The sequence below is a fragment of the Euleptes europaea genome, chromosome 9, assembly GCF_029931775.1.
Source record: "Euleptes europaea isolate rEulEur1 chromosome 9, rEulEur1.hap1, whole genome shotgun sequence".
Taxonomy (NCBI): Eukaryota; Metazoa; Chordata; class Lepidosauria; order Squamata; family Sphaerodactylidae; genus Euleptes; species Euleptes europaea.
Window position 1 is genome coordinate 30,505,284 of NC_079320.1, and position 18,954 is coordinate 30,524,237.

Consider the following 18,954-nt stretch of genomic DNA (forward strand, 5'->3'; position numbering starts at 1 on the left):
GCAGCAGGATAATGAAATCATCTAAAGTGGTAGAGTAGTACCCAAGAACTAATAACAGGAAAGCAGATAAAATCCTGAATACGGCACTGTTAATTGCTTTGCTTTATTAAATAAAATTGGTAAGAGATAAAAGCTTAAGCCTACCTTTCCATAATTAGCTCCTTCTCCCTAGTTTCCTGCAAGGGAAAAAAATGCCGGTTGGTCATATTTTTGATCTTTGATTGTGCAAATGAATGGGGAGGGAGATGAAAGAGCATAATATCAAGGAAAATACTTAAATAATTCCATAATCAAAGCCACTCCCTGAATAGGTGGTAAGTGAGAATGCTCAAAGTCAGTAGCGTTACTTCCATGCTGTCTGTTTTAATATAAACATGCAACCTCTCTAGGTTTATAAAAGTGCATCTTGCCCCCTTGATGCATGCCTCCTGGAAACCTATCAACTATGCAATCCTTACAGGACTTTTGTAGCAGCTCCCTACGGTCTGCTGGTCTGAGTTCGAGGCTGCGCTGTTCCAGTTGGCCCTGATGCTGGCCTTTTATGGCACTTTTAGGATGAGTGAGCTGGTTGCAGCCTCTCGTGGGGATTGCTCCAGGCGTGGAATGGTCTGGGAGGACATCTCCCTCTGGGGGTCAGAACTGTGGGTGGTTCTGAGGAGATCTAAGACAGACCAGAGAGGGTCAGGTCTGTCATCCACCTCTGGGCCATATCTAGGGGGCAGTCCTGCCTGGTCCGGTCAACCGTGGAATTCTTGGCCATGTAGTCTCACTTCCCTGGTCCTCTTTTCACTTATGCCAACAGGTACTTCCTCATACTGTTCCAGTTTATCGGTGTTATGTGGGCTAGGCTGGCTGCCTTTGGGCTGCCCCCAGAGACTTTGGAGACCACTCATTCAGGATTTGGGCTGCCACTGCAGCAGTGGGGATCAGGCTGCCTCCGGTCTATAGCCAAGCCATTGGGCGATAGAGGTCCTTGGCCTACAAGTCATACATTTGCCCTCACCTTGGTCCCTCTTACTAACTCCCCCTAATTCTAGTTGGAGCTCTCCATTGCAATGCAGTGTGTGTATGCAGTCACAGCATCGTTCACTGGGCAGGGATCTACATGGTGGCAACCAGCTGGGGGTCCTATCTGGGGGTCTGGACAGTTTACCTGAATGGGGAGTCGGGGGATGCCCTGGGACTTGCTCCTGCCTGCTGAGTTGCGTCACATGGATCACCATGGACCATCGTACGCACTGGTTATCCAGCTGGGGGAGAATGACCTCACCCTCAGGAGTTGTTCGGATCTCACCCTTGCCATCAAGGCTAACCTAGGGACCCTGTTCTCCTGCCTACTTAATACTTGCTTCTTTTGGTCAGAGCTCCTGGAAAGGTGCAGCTGGTAGGGAGCCATCTCCCCTGAGAAAATAGATGTTGCCAGGAGGAAAGTGATCAGGCTGGTGCATCACGGCAGCAGGCAGCACTGTAATTCGGCACCTGGACATTTCCTTTCAGCAGGAAGCCCTGTTGAGGGCTGATGGGGTTCATCTTTCAGTATGGGGCGGGACATGTGGCTTCACGGGATTCAGTATGGTCTCCAGGCTTGATTGCAACCTTGGGAGCGTTGGCAGGAGTCAGGTGGCTTTCCCATCTGTCTCTTGTGGTGGTTTGGCTTGGGCCAAGAGCCATTTGGGGGGAAAGGCAGTGCCTGTGGGCCTGTCTCCCCCACTTTGGGGATCCCCTTAACAGGTCTTGGGGGTGGGGACATTAGGGGGTGTGCCCAGCTGTCATCCAGCTACACTCTCAGATGGCAGGGGAGCCACGTAGTGGCTTGCACCATGTGGGATCCAAAGATCTGCCATCACATACAGTTTCACCTAGCAGGCAGGCTGGGAAGAATCGCCCAATGGATAGATCCATCCCCCATGCCTGGCCAGTTCTCCAGTGGCTGAAATCACTAAAGTTGCGGCTGTAGTTTGCTCCAGCATGGTGTCAATATTGTGTTATTCTCCCCTTGCCTCCTCCCACTTCCCTTCTTTCCTAGGGGTCTGCAATGCATGTTTCCTCAGAACATGCATTCTGCTTGCAGCTTTAAATACAGCTTCTGTATTATGTTACCCTTTGTAAATCAGCATGTGCCTGGTATCCAGCACTTTTTAAACCATTAAATGTACGTCCTTATTTTTTTCAGTAGAAAGCAGGTTTGGGAATTAATGGGAATTAAATTAATTAATGTTGGAGGGTTGCAAACCACGGTCTGCGGGGCCAAAAGGGGGCAATGAGTATGACATTGGCCTTCTCCTGAAAGACCTTCCTTAGCACCTTGGGTAGAATTGGCAACGGAGGAAAGGCGTACATCAGGCCCTTGGGCCATGGGCTGGTCAAAGCGTCCGTTCCTTCTGCATTTTGATGATAGAATCTTGAGAAAAATCTGGGTAGCCTGGCGTTTGCTTTTGAGGCGAACAAATCTACCTGAGGGGTGCCAAATTTGGAAATGATTAGTTGAAAGGCATCGTGATCTAGAGACCACTCTCCCTCGTCTACGGTCTGACGGCTGAGCCAGTCCGCCTGGGTGTTGAGGGTCCCTTTTATATGTTCGGCCCGTATCGATTTGAGGTGTACCTGTGCCCATGAGAAGATCGCTACTGCCTCCAGGTGAAGGGAGGATGATCTGGTCCCTCCCTGCTTGTTTATGTGTGCCTTCGTAGTTGTGTTGTCCGTCCTCACGAGTACATGGTGACCCTGAAGGACTGACGAGAATTTGAGGAGGGCTAACCTGACTGCTCTCATCTCTAATAGATTGATATGCAGTTTTGTTTTGGCTGGGGACCATAGGCCCTGAGTCATGTGTCTGTTGAGGGTGGCTCCCCAACCCTCCAAACTGGCATCGGTAAATAACTGGAGAGGTTCGTCGTGTAAGTACTGACTTGCTTTCTGAAGGTTTACTTTGTGGGTCCACCACTGTAACCCCTGTTTTGCCTTTTGGGTAATGCGTATGGGTCTGTCTCTCTTCTTGGTTATGTCCTTGTGAAATGGTCTTAAGAACCACTGAAGGGGTCTCGAGTGGAACCGAGCCCAGGGTACCACTGCAATGCATGAGATCATGAGTCCTAAGAGCTTCGCTAATCTCATTAGACGTGTTGACTTCGACCTGATTACGGAGGAAGCTAACGTGATAATTTTGCAAATTCGCTCCGGGGGTAAGGAAAGAGTATTTGTCTGAGAATCTATCCGAACCCCCAGGTGTACTAAGGAGCGAGAAGGAGTTAAGGAATTATTTTTGAAATTGATTATATATCCATGGTCCTGGAGGACCTGTACTACTGTTGTAGTATGCTGGATGGATTTCTCCCTGGATTGAGCGCAGATCAGGATGTCGTCCAGGTACGGATGTACCTGGATCCCTTCCTGTCTGAGAGCTGCCATGACCGTCACGAGGATCTTCGTAAAAACCCTCGGGGCGGAAGACAGGCCAAAGGGAAGCGCCCTGAACTGAAAATGATATGGGCCAATTGCGAATCGGAGGAAGCGTTTGTGCCGTGGGTGGATGGGCACGTGAAGATAGGCCTCGGATAGGTCCACCGCCGTCATAAATGTATTGGGGCGTAGTGACTCCACGATGGAGTGTAAGGTTTCCATCCTGAAATGCTTTTTTGTCATTCTCCTGTTTACATACTTGAGATCCAGGATGGCCCTCCAGTCCCCATTTTTCTTTGGAACGGTGAAAAATATGGAGTAAACCCCCTGGTGCATTTCGTGGCTGGGGATCTGTTCTATGGCCTTGATGTTTTGCAGATGTTGAATGGCCCTGAATGTTCTGGGTGCGCTTTTCCCTTTTGAGTGATGTGGGGGAAAGGATGAATTTGTCTCGTGGTTGGCATGTGAATTCCAAAAGGTACCCCTCTGAAATGATTCTGGAAACCCAGTTGTCCGGGTTGGAGGCTAACCATCTGGTCAGAAACAATTGTAGCCTCCCTCCTATCCCTGTGAGGTGGACGTCACTGGGTATTGGATTTGGTGAACTTGTCACCCTTGTCATTATATCCCTGGTTTCTGGTGTTGTTTTGAGGTCTCTGAAACCTATCACCCCTTCGGAAGGGCCGGGAGGTATTCCAGGATCCTCTCTTGTAATCAGTCCTATACTTGGAAGAGGGTCGAAAGGAACGAAAGGACTGAGTGTAGCTAAAAGACTTTTGTTCCTTGCGGAGTTGTTTGGGCATGACATGTTTTTTATCTTTGGTTTCGACAAGAATTTTGTCTAATTTCCCCCCGAACAATCTGTCTCCTTGTATGGGGTAAGCCATAAGGGTAGTTTTGGCCCTGAAGTCTGCTGGCCAGGCTCTGAGCCATAGACCTCTTCTTAGGGCTGTGGTGGAAGCCATGGCTCTAGCTGTGAATGAGATAGAATCTAGTGAAGCGTCGGCCATTAGACTGACCGCGCTTAAAACTCTTTCCAACCCTCCAGTAATCCTGTGGTTATCATCAGGAACTAATTGAAGCAGTTTTTTTGGTCCACAAATATGATGCCCTAGCAAAAATGGACATAGTTGCATTGGCCTGAATTGCAAGTGCCGAGGCTTCATGCGCCTTTCTAGCCAGGGAGTCAGATTTTTTGTCTAGCTGGTTGCGTAGAGTGCCCACACCATCTTCTGGAACCAAACCAGGATTTTGAAGATCTGCCACTGGGGCATCTACAAGGGGCACTTTAAGCATGGTCATGGCATGTGGTGCCAAGGCATACAATTTTTTAATAGTAGGAGGCACTTGTTTGCTAGCTGAAGGATTGTCCCATTCATCACTGACCGTTCTTACAAAGAGGTCAGGAAAAGGGACCAAATTGTTAGGAGCTTTCTTTCTTGGAAAACACTCCTTGACCCCCTGTTTTAGCTTGGATTTGGGTTTTTCTGAGGAATCAGACTCTTCATTTAATGCTAAGGCCAGAATGGCTTTGGCTAACAAACTCTGATAATCCTCCCCACTAAACAATCTAGTAGGCTGATCATCTGACTGAGAAGACTCGTCCCCTGGGTCAAATTCTCCTTCCTCTATCTCTTGATCTGAATCTAGGGAAATGGTAGTATCCAATTGATTAGTCTGGGTATCCAATTTCTTAGATTTCAGTGTAGCCTTTGTTGGCCACTGAGAAGAAGTAGACGCCTGGGGTTGAACTGGCGTTGGAGCCATGGCCTGATTCAGGGCAGGTTCCCCATCCCTGGAACTTTGGGAATGAGAAAGAGAAGTAGAGGGAGATCCCATGGTCCCTGTGGGTCCCGCCCATGGAAAGGGGGGGGGAATTCTAAGTTGGAAAGCTTGAAAAGCTTGCCACTGTCGTCCGCCTCCTGTTGGGAAAAAACGCGACGTCCCGCCAATTCAGAAGGGGGGGGGAGTACGTTACCAACTCCAGGCTGGGAGACATCGGGTGTAGTATCCGGGAGGGCATTGGTAGCTGCGCTCGCGGAGGATGCGGAGAAGGCGGGAGATTTCTTCCCGGCTCTCACTTTATGCCCCGCTGTTCTGAAGCTTCGCTTCTTTCTCCCCGCTCCGATTTTCGCAGTCGCGGCTTTTCGCGCCTTTTTTGGTGAGGGGAGCCGCGTCTCTCTCTCCGCGCCCCCCATCGCAATCTCCACCGCGCTCTCCCCTAAGGGCTCGCTATTGCGGCCGTTGGGGCAATCGGGGTCGTGGCGTGCCGCCTGGACTAAACCTAGTCGGTAGTCCTCTACCGATAATAAGTCGTCCTCCCGGGTTGTAATGGCGTCCGCCATCTTGGATCGTCCCGGGTCTAATTAAGTCCCTCACAAAGAAATTTTACACACGAGGAGGGGTTGGAGAGGGAAGACTGGAAGACAATAAGGGCTGGCAAGAGTTGGATAAGAAGAAAAAACGAACAACAACAAAGGTAACAAACTCTTCCTACTCTAATTGAAGCACGGAGCTGTGCAAAGATCCTGCTTCCCCGTCCAGAAGGCAGGAGGAAACTGGGCTTCCGTAGGCTATTTTCCCGCCAGGAAGACAGGAAGTTCGATTTTAGTCCTGCATTCCCCGGATGGAACAAGGAAAATAACCCACTGCTCAAGACGCCTTGAAGCCTCAGTGGAGAACGGAGCCTTGATTACTTACCGTGAAGGCTCCTTCTCTCCTGAGGCGAAAGGCGTCTTGCCCTCCCTAATCATACACTGAGTAATAACATCGAACCTTCAATTTACTAGACATTTATAAACTATTACAAATAGAGACCTTACATAGCTGGAGTGAATTAGAACCTGTAGTTCCCTCTACCGTCTGTTTGATGTTATGTATGTTGTTCTGGCTGTTACTCGTTGGTAATGTTATCAGTTTTCAGTTGTAGTTCCTGTCTATTAAGCTAGGCAAGCCGGTAACTGGGCTTCCGTAGGCTATTTTCCCGCCAGGAAGACAGGAAGTTTGATTTTAGTCCTGCCTTCCCCGGATGGAACAAGGAAAATAACCCACTGCTCAAGACGCCTTTCGCCTCAGGAGAGAAGGAGCCTTCACGGTAAGTAATCAAGGCTCCGTTTCATAAGACCTCTGTGAAATAAGCAACTATGATTTTTTTACTGTTTTTAGTTTGTTACACATAGTGTTAAGTTATCTCATTCTGTCAGCTTTGTATGACATCTGCCATATCAGAAACAATAATGCACTGATGTGTCGGTAGGCAGAAGTTTTCAGTTTTGTTTCACCTTCTTTAAAGTACTGTGCAATTATTTTTCTGAATACTTCCAAAAAGCTCGTGCTTGCCTATATAATGTATAATTATATGGCTCCTGTTTCGTTGCTGGAAAAAACCTGAAGTGAGTTTAGTTATTTTCCTTCTTTTGCTAGCCCCCATCCCTCTTTTCTTCAGTGACAAAGTAGGCAGTTTCTTGTTCTTATATTATTTGATATTTCCAGTATCTTATTAATATATTTTAGATTTAAATGAGCAAGTTATAAAGCATAGTAGTCTGCACCGGTGCATTTATATAGCTATAATCATACAAAATACATGCTCAGTAGGGTTGTTCATAAAAGCAATTATTTTAAAAAGTGGAAAGTGCTCTCAACAGCTTACCTTGAGAATACAAAACAGCATTTAGAAATTAAAATCTAGACTCAGCCCCCATATTAAAGCATCCCTATACGTTCAAGAGATAGTCACACACTCTTAGCGTAATAGTCCCTGCCATCTGGTGCTGCATGCTTTTCACGAGTTTTAACATTTTGGTTTAGAACCTAAATGACGAGTAAAATGTCAAGTCACCTAGAAAATAATCACAGGCACGACAACCAAAATGTTAACTCGGCTTGTCTAGCTAGAAAATAGCTCATTGAAGAGCATCCTCCTCCTACTGAGGAGGTACAGGAGGCATGCTACTGTGTGCATTTTGCTGGTGAATTTTCAAAGAATTAGGCAGAAGGTTGGCAGCATGATTCTTGTTGGTTTTAATGAGAATAATGTGGTTTAGGGGCCACATAAGCTACCAAACTTTTCTGCACCGCACAGAGTACAAATCTTTTTGGGAGATTATTGGATGTTTGTGTAGCTGGAAAAAGCAGACTCAAGATCTGCAAAACATGTCTTTTATTGGTGTCCTTGGAGAAAACTCAGTAATGGATGTCTGGTAGGGCTGTTGAATTAAAAAAAATTCGTTTTAATTCGGATTCGGGGTTAATTCAGAGTAGCTTGGAGGGACTCTCCTTGCAATAACCCCCAAGTTTGGTGAAGATTTGGTCAGGGGTTCCAGAGTTATGGGGTCTGGAAGGGGTCCCCCCATCCTCCCATTGGAATGAATAGAAGCCGGTTTCATCCCATGCAAGAGGCTTGGATTTTAAAAGGACATTTTCCTGTATGCTTGAAGCTGGCTCAATCTGCATATGAATCCCAAGGAGATGGCCTATTTTGCATTTGTATATGTCTCCAGCTTACCCTCTGCAACTAGCTATTGAGAAACTGCCTTCCAACTAGCTGAAGAAAGACGAGGCAAACAGATCTCCCTGCAGTTTGAACACACTGCAACTTTTAAATCACGAGAAGAGACCACAGGCCAGGCCTAACTCTGGCCTATGCCAACTCCAGGCCACAGCAGGGGTTAGAAAGCCAGAAGTCTTCTTCAGAGACCACTGCCCACTGCCCAGCCCACAGAAGTTCAAATCGTAAATTGCCCTGGAGGGGAGCTTTCTTTGTTTCAAATTGAAACAAAGAAAGTTCCCTTCCAGGGCAATTTACGATTTGAACTTCTGACCTGGCCAGCAGAAAGAACTTAACTCCCTGGTGTCAAAGAAAGCAGGAAGGCGTGGGGTATTCCCCCGAACTAGCAGAATTTAATCAGTGCCCCGAAGCTGCTTAGTTCGGCTTTGGGAATCTCCAGCGGTTTTTGCCTTCGGTTCAACCCGAACTTGGAAGACACGAATCAAACTGGATTCGGCTGATTTCTAGTTCGGGATCAACCGAATCGACAGGCCTAATATCTGGTCTAGAGTGTTGGACTTCCAACTGGGAGACCGAGTTCAGTCATATATGCACTTGGGACGTAGGACCACCTTCCCACTTCTCAAGTGGAAATATTGCTCTACCTCACTCCTCGGATCAAATAATTATAACCCCCCCCCCGAACCTTCAATCCCCTGAAACCTTTACTTTCTGAGTTTTGTATGTATTGGGAATTATGTGTGTATATGCAACCTAATTTGACTATTTTAATAAAAACCTTAAAATTCACAAAACACTTCTTTATTGGGAACCTTTTCCACTGCTGTGCTCATCTGGCATAGAAATTGGTTTAAAGATCCCCACTCCAACCTCTTGCAAGGCTTTATCAGTCTCCAGCTAATTTTCCCCAATAACAGGAGACCCCTCTGCTTGTGTAACACTTCTGTTTCCTGTTTCCTTTGCCCAGTCTCACTGGCCTCCCAGATTGTCATCCAATTAATCTATAGTTTATTTTAGACCCCGAATCACTGCTTAGATTTTAATTGCATGACATCTTCAGTATGGGGTGGGAGTATTTTTGAGGTGCCATTGTTCTTCAGTTTCTTGGTTGTTTTTAGATCAGTTTTATTGGGACCTCACTGGGATTTTTAAATTGTGCTTGTATTTTATTAATTACTGTTGAATTTTATGATGTAAGCTGCCCTGAGCCTTGCCTGGTGGAGGTGGGCAGGATATAATTATGATTAAATAATAAATGCTTAAAATGCATACTGATTGGTCAGTGAGGTGCTTCTGTTCATTTGATCCTTGAATACATCTGTCCTAACTGAAGCCCCTTGGGAGATACAAAGCCCAAATATGCCTTCTTTCAGAAGTTATTAGAGGTTACCTACTTTCACCAAAAGAAATAATTGTCTATAGTCCATCTGGAGATCAACAGAGAAAAGTCAACAAGTTATCTCAGTAGCTTTTGGAAGTCACTTCTTGTTTTGAAACAGAAAGCAGCATCATGATGCTCTAGGAATTTCAAAAATCTTTATAGTTTTACCATAGAGATCTTGAAATTTCTACAATATCACGACATTGCTTCTTGTTCTGAAACAGGAAGTGACTTTGAGGTGCTATTTTTCTCCCCCATTCCCCCCTCCAACATTCCATTGGATGGGGGAACAGGGAACATCACCAGAGGGGTCACCACAACATTTCCAGGTAAGTGGCAACCCTACTGAAAGCAACTAATAACATATTGGGGATTAATAGTGAGTGACTGGTCCTTTCTGGCCAGTTATGTCTAGAAAGGAGCAATGTGAGATTGTACCTCTCATCTTGGTAGGATTTTGTAAGTTTTTATTTTTCCATTGCTATTTACAAAACACTTAAGAGAGATCTTCAAAGTGTCCTTGGCAAAACAGATCTGACAGTTTTGAAATCCTGGATTTCAGAATTTTAAGTTGCCGGTGTTTCTGTTACTTTGGTAAATTCTTTGTGGAACTCTGGAATCCTATTGGACATCTAAAGGATACTCAAGCAGCACCTGTAGATCAGAGTGCCTTTAATCTTTCACCTGATTAGACTGTTTTTCTGGAGAATAGGTATCTAGTCACTGTCATGCATTTATTATTTCAAGCATTGGTTATTATAGTGTTTTACATGGGGCTGATTTAAGATTATTTTTTCAGTTATCTTGTGTGGGGGCCTACAAGGTGAAGGAAACAGTCATGCATTTTTCTTAGCCAAAGCAAATTCACAGGGCCTGATTTTTTTTAAATACCTTCTGAACATATATTTGGGCATAATTCTTGATTAAGAGCAGACCATCTACTTATCCTGTATCTAACAGCCTAAGTCCTGTCTGAATGGAGAAATCCACACAGTGGGACCAGCCACAGTTGTGGCACAAAGTTCTGAAGGTTCATAGGAACACCCATAAGTGTGGCAAATGTGGACACAGATAATGCACATTGGGACTGAACACAGTGACCCCATGCCTGTGTTGATTGAGCAAGCTGGTTGCATTCTCTGCCTACGCATGTTTGCTGTAATGTAGGCCCTATGCGTGTATAGATTGTATTTTTACAGAGAATTGTTCCCAGTCATAAAGGCAAGCCTGCATGTGTCCCGTTTATTCCTGTGTAGGTTTAGTACAGTTATGAAGTTATTGGGATTGGAACAGTGTTCGGTTGCCTTGGAAAAAATGATTGTACTAATATCCCCCCTTTTTTAGTATGTCATACACTGATTCAATTAAAAATGTGATGATTTTTTACTTTGTTTATTTCAGGCTCTGCTTGATACTCAGAACCTTCTGAGAGCTCAAATCACAAATTTCACTTTCAACCTGGGCTTTTCAGGGAAATTTTATCATACAGGTAAGACAGAAAAATAGTAAAATCACTCTCAATCTTCTAGTAACCTTTCGGTGCATAAGAACTGAAATTGATTTTGGTCCTGTAGCTTTGTGCAATGAAACAAAATGAAATGAGAGTGAAGAGCTCTCAGAGCCTGAGGAAATAAGAAATCTTCCTTTAGGAAGATAAAACAAGAAAATCAATCAGCTCTTCCGTATGTTGTGAATTTTACAACATGAAATATCCTGACACTCCAATACCAAACATTTGCCATGTTGTATCTCCCTGAAGGACTGATGCATTATTTGACAGAACATCATGGTTATGCCATTCTGTTGGTTGCCATTGTCCAGTGATCCTTCTTATAAGACTCCTTCCATTTATTGTTGAATCCCAAGAGTTTTTTTGGAAATTGCGGAACCAAAGCAGCATTCTTTACAACTACTAGTAAAAAAATGTGTCTGTTTTGAATATTGGTCTCACATACGTTGTTGAAAAATACTTTACATCTAATACTGAACTTCCTATGTTGTAATGAGTGACTTAGTTCATGGGATATGGTAGAAACTCTACTCCTTGACTTATTTAAAACACTGTTTAATAGAATCACGAAAGTTGCAGGAGTAGATACAATACTGCATTTCAGACTTAAATTCAGTAAAAAAATTCTTCATTTATTTAGACCAGGGGTGTCAAACATAGGGCCCGCGGGCCGGATCCAGCCCCTTGAGAGCTCTTATCCGACCCACAAGCCAGCTGAGGCAGCCACCTCCGCCCCAACACACACACACTCAATCTGGGCTGGCATGTCCCAGCCCGACAAAGTGACATTTATGTCATATCCGGCCCTCATAACAATTGAGTTTGACACCCCTGATTTAGACCAAACTAGATATAAGTTGGCTGCATGAGATTTGTCTAGGCCAATTGAGATTTTCCCCTCTTGAGTAAGATATGAGCTTATACACAAATAAACGCATACCGTATATACCCATGTATAAGCCGACCCACGTATAAGCCGAGGTGCCTAATTTCTCCCCAAAAATGGGGAAAAATTAGGCACCCGCGTATAAGCCGAGAGTCGGCTTATAACCCCTCCCCCCCCCCGCAGGCTTACCTGACAGGGCTCCCGGCGAAGGTGGTGGTGGCGGTGGCGGGCCCCCCGCAGAAGGCTTCCAGGGCAGGGGGAGCCAGGCGCGCTCGGCAGCCGGCTTCCCCCGGCCCTTCCAGGGCGGAGGGGGGAAGCCAGGCGCGCTCGGCAGCCGGCTTCCCCCGGCCCTTCCAGGGCGGGCCCGGCAGCCGGCTTCCCCCGGCCCTTCCAGGGCGGGAGGAGCCAGGTGCACTCGGCGGCGGCCACACGGCTTTGCAGCGGCCGCAGGAGGCCCTCACAGGGCTCTCCTGGCCAGGGGAAGCCGCATGGGCCCGGCGGCGATGGCGGCGGCAGTAAGTTGCTCCCTCCCTCCTCCCTCCTCCCCCCTCCCCTACCGTATTGACCTGCGTATAAGCCGAGGCCGGCTTTTTCAGCCCTTTTTTTTGGCTGAAAAACTCGGCTTATACGCGAGTATATACGGTAAACTGTGTGCATGTGAAGATAACAAAGAAATTGAGGCCTTGAGGTTAACAGTGGGATGTTGTATAAATTGTGCCAACTCTTCAAACTACTAGCGGCATTGGATTGTTTAAAAATTGCCAATCCAGATACTCTCCAGTTAATCATATTATTTCCTCCAGCAACAGTCTATAAAATGGCTAAGCTGAGAAGTGGGAAAGGAGTAACTAATTTACAGCATAGCTGCAGTGTGAACAAGACCTTCTCTGCTCTGGTGGCATGCAGAAAAGCCGTACATCTACATAATTACCACAGAATTGATCTCTTTATGTTGGCTCACCCCTGAAATGACCATATTGTTCAATGACAAAGTCATTGGTTTTAATGAACTCCTAAAATCTAATGGTCTCAGCCAGGCTACTGCATCATTTCAGCTGCCTGAAATGGTGTTTCATTCTTAAAATCATTTGTTTCTCCCGGGCAGAGGGGGGAAACAATGGATAGCAAAAGAATAAACTGAAGGATGGCACACTAGTCAAGAGAGAAGCTATATGAGTGGAAAGCAATTGTATGTATGAGGTCACATAAGAAGCCACAACAAATGCAGGTTGTTTATTTCTTTGCACATTATCCCCGAAATTTGGAACAAGGAACATTAATAAAAATAAAGGGCTGGTTCCATCCAGCTTTTTGTATTCAGTCTCACCCAATTTCCCTCCTTACTACAGCCCCTGAATGACATACCTATTGTCCATGCAGGTCCTGTCATCCCCAGCATAGGATTTTTAGTGGCCCTACCTTTCTCATCAGTAGAATAGCAGATTGGATCAAACCCAGAATATGGTAATACAGTCTCTTCACTCACTTGACATCAGTACACAACTGTAGGTGCAAAAAGAAGTCTAATGCCTGCGATGCCTACGAAGAAATTCTCAGAGTACAGTTTTGGAGAGTCTTTAGAGAAAGAGAGTCCCTTAAATGGGCAGCAGGTACCAAAATTCTAGGAATACACAGAGGGTATTAATTGGGTACTTGGTCTTGAGGAATTGAATGGATATAGGAATAAAAGTGATGTGAAGGAGCCCAAGATGTCTAGGGCTTCACTCATCAAAGCAGCACCTCATCCAGTTCAGAAGTAAAAGGTCCAGGCCTTTTATTGGAGTTGATAAAACACACCCACAGCCGTGGTCATAACATGCCAGAGCACATTAACCCTCAAACATGATAACTTGTGTCTGGAGCCTGACCAGGTATTAATTTGGGACCAGTTCCACCAATACAGATGCTAACTGTGGTATAGGAGAGGGTGGGAAATTGCGTCTTAGCTCCTCTTCCATTTGGCATCTAGCCCCACCTTCAGTGGCACCAACCAGTCACATACAGTGTTGTCATATGTGAGTTTGGCAAACTACAACATGGAGAGACTCTATATGCATGGTTCATACTGTCAGGTTCTTGCCAATTTTACCTAACCAGCCCAGGTGATTTAATTCCCCTGTCCTGTGCCTGGAACCAACCTCCTTTTAAGGTAGACGTAGCCAAGTCTGGGTTGGACCCTTGCAAACAGTAAACCACTCCTGTAAAAGCTTTAGGCTTTGTTTCAGTATAGTATAAAAGGTTCAGGTACAAACAAAATTCATTTTGCCAGGCTGTTAACAACCCAGGCTAGATATTTTGATATGTACAAGTCTCTCACCTTCCCATCCAGCAGGATGTTTGATCAAGTTTTATGATTTGACCAAATACTAGGTGTAATTCCTTGATCTCTTAGATTGGTTCTTGCAAGGGTGTATATCTCTTGACACATACCTTTTAAAAATGGGAATTAACTGCACATGCAGATGGTATACGTTGGATTTTTCCAAGTTTGTGTGTAACCCCACTGCATAGGCAATCTGAGGATACACTCTCTCATCAGCTGTGTGATCCATGGCATCACATTCTGCCAGTGTGGTGTAGTGGCTAGGAGGGGTGGACTCTAATCTGGAGAACTAGGTTTGATTCTGCACTCCCCCACATGAGCTGCAGACTCTAATCTGGTGAACCAGTTTTGTTTCCCCCACTCCTCCACATGAAGCCTGCCGGGCAACCTTGGGCCAGTCACAATTCTCTCAGAACTCTCTCAGCCCCACCTACCTCACAAGTTGTCTGTGGTGGGGTGGGGTGGGGAAGGGAAGGCGATTATAAGCTGCTTTGAGACTCCTTAAAGGTAGAGAAAAAGCAGGATATAAATCCAATTCTTCTTCTGAAAGATCTAATACAATCAACATGGTACAATTTCACACTGTTGTTGTAGCAAATGTTTGTGGGCCATGGTGGCATTAGTTTGTTAAACACTGAGTACTCGTCCACATCTTCCATATTTCAAAAAAGTGCATGCATATTTCAAGATTTTATTAAACTTAACTTTAATCATCTCCTTCTTAATCAATTAATGGCCTGAACATTCTTTAATCAGTTGCAGTCTTCATTAGCACTCGTTGTCTTGCCTGTTGTGGACCTATAATATGGTTCATTAGTCTGATCATTCTTTTGGCCTGAGTCTTGGCACAGCTTTTTGCAGATCTGAGCTTCTTTAGGAGAATTTATTTTCTACATAATTAGTTCCCTTGCCTCCCAAGAGCAGAGTCTGACTTTTCAGGCTCCTTTGCCTTACCATATCTCTAAGACATTGACTGTGGTGTTCTTTTTCGGTTCTTGGAAATCTGGGGCTTTCTCACAGCTGTGTTTCTCTTAGCTTAACTCAGCCTAGTGAAATGCAGTCCTTCCTTTCCAGTTGACCAGACTTTAGCTTAAGTTCTTTGGGGCAATCAATGCAATCATATATCGTCAAATTGGCAGGTCGAGGTTTTTTGTTTGGTTGGTTGGTTTTTTCCTTTCCATAAGTTTTAACAGCCATTGGCTATTCATCTGCCATTTCACCCTTTTTTTTAAAAGGGGGGGAATGAAGATTATTTTTTCTTGACGCTATGAAGAGAAAAGTTGCCACATCTCTCATGCAATTCACCGATCTACTTGATAGCAGGTGATGCAGTATATCTTTTCAGAAAGTGTCATTAGCTGTTTTATCCAGGGAGTCATCTATTTATTTCACGCGATATTGTTTTGTTTGTTTTGTTAAACATATAGATGAATAATTGTTTCTGCTGTCTTGTTTCCTGCTTTAGCCCATGATCAAATTAGATAAGATGCTGCAAAATACATGAATGGACCTGTCCAGCATTTTTAAAAGGTTTTTACAGCTGAATAGGCACTGGTTTGGATTGGGGCTGTGGTAAAGAAGGAACATGTTTTGCTGATTGGAGCTAACATCCATTTCCTGGAAGAGCAAGAAGAAGGGGCATCCTCGTTTTGCCTTCCAGGAATGGTAGTAACAACCATGGGGAGTTGGTTTAAATCAGGTACCCCCTCCTGTTTTCCAGTCTCCCACCATATGTGAGTGCTGTCCCCCTACAGTTACATACTTAAAAAAAAAAAAACCTGAATGTCTTGGATGTCTTGGATGATTTCTTGTTAGTTTCTTTACTCTTGGGTAGCTTTTTCACATAGTTGATTCTGCTTCTGCTGATCACTGTAACAAGTGGGAACCCACAGGGGCTTGCGGACGGTATCTCATTTCCCCTCCCCTACTATTTCTGCTTTCCTTTTCCTGAAAGTCCCCATAGCCTCTCCACTTTTCTTGCTTCCTTCTCTCCTTCCCATCCAGCAGTCCATCTACCTTTATCTGCCCCTCTATCTTTAACTCCCCCCCCCAGCAGCCTCTACCTAGAAAACTATGGCACAGTTATGTGGCACAGTTGCTTGGTAGGTAATCCTCACGGACTTATGGGGAGCATCTCACTTTCCACAGTATCCTCCTCACTGTACCGTTTCCTCTTTCTCTCCTCCTGGCAACCACCATATCCTTTCCTTGCCTTTCTGTTCTTCTTAGCCATTTACCAACCTACCTTTTATCTGCCTCCCGTATTCAGCTATATTTATTCTTTATTTACCGTATATACCCGTGTATAAGCCGACCCGCGTATAAGCCGAGGTGCCTAATTTCTCCCCAAAAATGGGGAAAAATTAGGCACCCGCGTATAAGCCTTAGGGTTGGCTTATAAACCCTCCCCCCCGCAGGCCGCTCCTAGGCCGCTCCAGGCCCGGCGAAGGTGACGGCGGCGGCTGCTCCTGGCCAAGGGGAGCCGGGTGCGCCCAGCGGCGGCGAAGGCGCGGCCTTCCCTCGGCCACAGGAGGCCCTTCCAGGGTGCTCCTGGCCAAGGGGAGCCGGGTGCGCCCGGCGGCGGCAGAGGCGCGGCCTTCCCTCAGCCACAGGAGGCCCTTCCAGGGCGCTCCTGGCCAAGGGGAGCCGGGGTGCGCCAGGCGGCGGCGGAAGCGCAGCCTTCCCTTGGCCACAGGAGGCCCTTCCAGGGCGCTCCTGGCCAAGGGGAGCCGGGTGCGCCCGGCGGCGGCGGAGGCGCGGCCTTCCCTCGGCCACAGGAGGCCCTTCCAGGGCGCTCCTGGCCAAGGGGAGTCGGGTGCGCCCGGCGGCGATGGCGGCGGCGGTGGTAAGTTCCCCCCTCCCTCCTCCCTCCCTCCTCTACCGTATTGACCCACGTATAAGCCGAGGCCGGCTTTTTCAGCCCTTTTTTTGGGCTCAAAAACTCAGCTTATACACGAGTATATATGGTATTACCTTTCTCTACAATGGGGACCAAAGCGGCTTACATCATTCTCCTCTAGTCCTTTTTATCCTCACAACAACTCTGTGAGGTAGGTTAGGCTGAAAGTATGTGACTGACACATCACCACCTAGCGAGCTTCCATGACAGATTGGTGATTTAAGCCTAAGTCTCCTAGACCTTAACTTCACCATGCTGGCTTTCATAGGGTGGCTGCTGTTGAACAGTAGTGTGCAGCCAGGCATAGTTGAGTCATGCAATTGGGTGGCATCAAGTCACTCAGTAGTTGCTGTGGAGGTTGCTGCCAGGCATGACCCCAATGAGTCCTCCCTCAAAGGCCAAAACAGCCCCGGAAAGGGCCCTACCCCTTCCCCTGCCTTTCACTGACAGAAATCAAGCCTTGAATGCTGTGCTTGCCTAGCAACTGCCACTGAGGGCTTCTATTTATTAAAGATACAGGCACTCCTTTTATTAGTTTTGTTGGGGGGGGGTTAACCCCCCCAATGTATGTTTTCAGATTTTTGTGCACACCTGGGCCTTTTTCAGGTTGGTGGAAAGATCTATCATGTCCAGTCATGGTGTCAATCACCAGATTTAAGTGACCTCGGATTTGGAAAACTTGGCTATTAGAATATACAAGTGGGGGCCTGCAACAATATTGTGTTGTAGTTGGGGTTTGGTTTTTTTTTAAAAAAACAAACAAACAAACACCTGTAATACATGATTTGTAGCTAGTAAATGTATGTACACCTTGTGGTGATACCCACTCAGTATAGTACACAGAATGTATCCGGAAGCATTCATCCTTTTGTTTTGTTTCCTTGTTGGTTTTGTGTGTTTCTGTATGTGTCAATTGTAAATATCCCAGTTGTTTTAATTTCTGTTTTCTTCTGTTTTTGTAGCATTTGTTATTGTTATTTTTAATTAAAGCATACCTTTGAATACTACATCAGAGGTCAGTGTTCCTGTGGGGAGGAACAGTGCTTGAGGTGGGGGTGGGAGGACGATTCTTCGCTCCCCACCCCACAGTTCCAGAACTGCTTCGTCCTGAAGTCTGGCTGATTAGAAACGGTGGGGGGGAGGGGAGTTTTTTAAAAAGCTCAGCTGGCAGCTCTAGAAGCAGAGGTGAGAAGAAGTGCTCCCTCCCATCCCTCCATAGCTACCAGCTCAGCTGTCTTTTTAAAACTTTCCCCCCAGTCACACGCACACACACATACCTCCAGAACAGTTTCTCCCTGTAGCCTGTCTGGTTAGAAGCCCCCAGGAAAGGTTTAAAAGGACATCTGTGGCGGTGGTGGCGGAGGCATGCGAGTGGGGGAGGAGGCTCCATCTCACTCCTGCCTCTGTAGGCGCATGCTCAGCTGCCCCTTTGAAACTTTCCTGACAGCTTCTAACCTGATAGACTGCAGGGAGAAGCAGCACTGGAGAGTGGGGGTGGGAGAGGAGGACCCCTCTCATGTAGCTGTGCATCATCAGCGCTGCTGTTCCCTGTCCTCTTCCCATTCCCCACTGCAGCAGCACTGCATTTGGGGTTTTGTAAACCCCCACAAAAATTCAAATCTTGGGTGTCCCTCCCCCCCACACACAGTTTGGAAGGAAATCTCTCTTCTCTCCATCAGGGCTCAATCTGCAGATATAAGTATCCGCAGATGAGCACCCATGTGGCTATTCAAATATCTGAAAACTTGACAGTAATTGAATTAACTTATTTCTTTCTACAGGAACTGTAGAGGAAGACGAAGGTGACGATTTATTACTGGGATCTGTGGATGAATTCTGGTGGTTTCCTCATATGTGGAGCCACATGCAGCCACATCTCTTCCATAATGAGTCATCCCTGGTGGAGCAGATGATTCTCAACAAAAAATTTGCCTTAGTGAGTTAAAATTACTGCACTGTGAATTTGACGGAGGTGTTTATTTCCTGATCTATAGCACACATTTTCCTTTTATGTTTTAAGGATTTTTCTCTGCTCGAAATTCAGTG

At 46.0% G+C, this 18,954-nt stretch overlaps 1 protein-coding gene across 1 annotated transcript in view; it reads left to right on the forward strand.

Annotated features, from left to right (window-relative positions):
- LOC130483052 (bifunctional heparan sulfate N-deacetylase/N-sulfotransferase 3) overlaps positions 1-18,954 on the forward strand; it is an 81,704-nt gene that overhangs the window by 22,407 nt on the left and 40,343 nt on the right. Inside the window, exons 2-3 of the mRNA XM_056855946.1 lie at positions 10,692-10,779; positions 18,690-18,844. Of these exons, the coding sequence (XP_056711924.1) occupies positions 10,692-10,779; positions 18,690-18,844 (243 nt within the window). The remainder of the gene's footprint in view (positions 1-10,691; positions 10,780-18,689; positions 18,845-18,954) is intronic.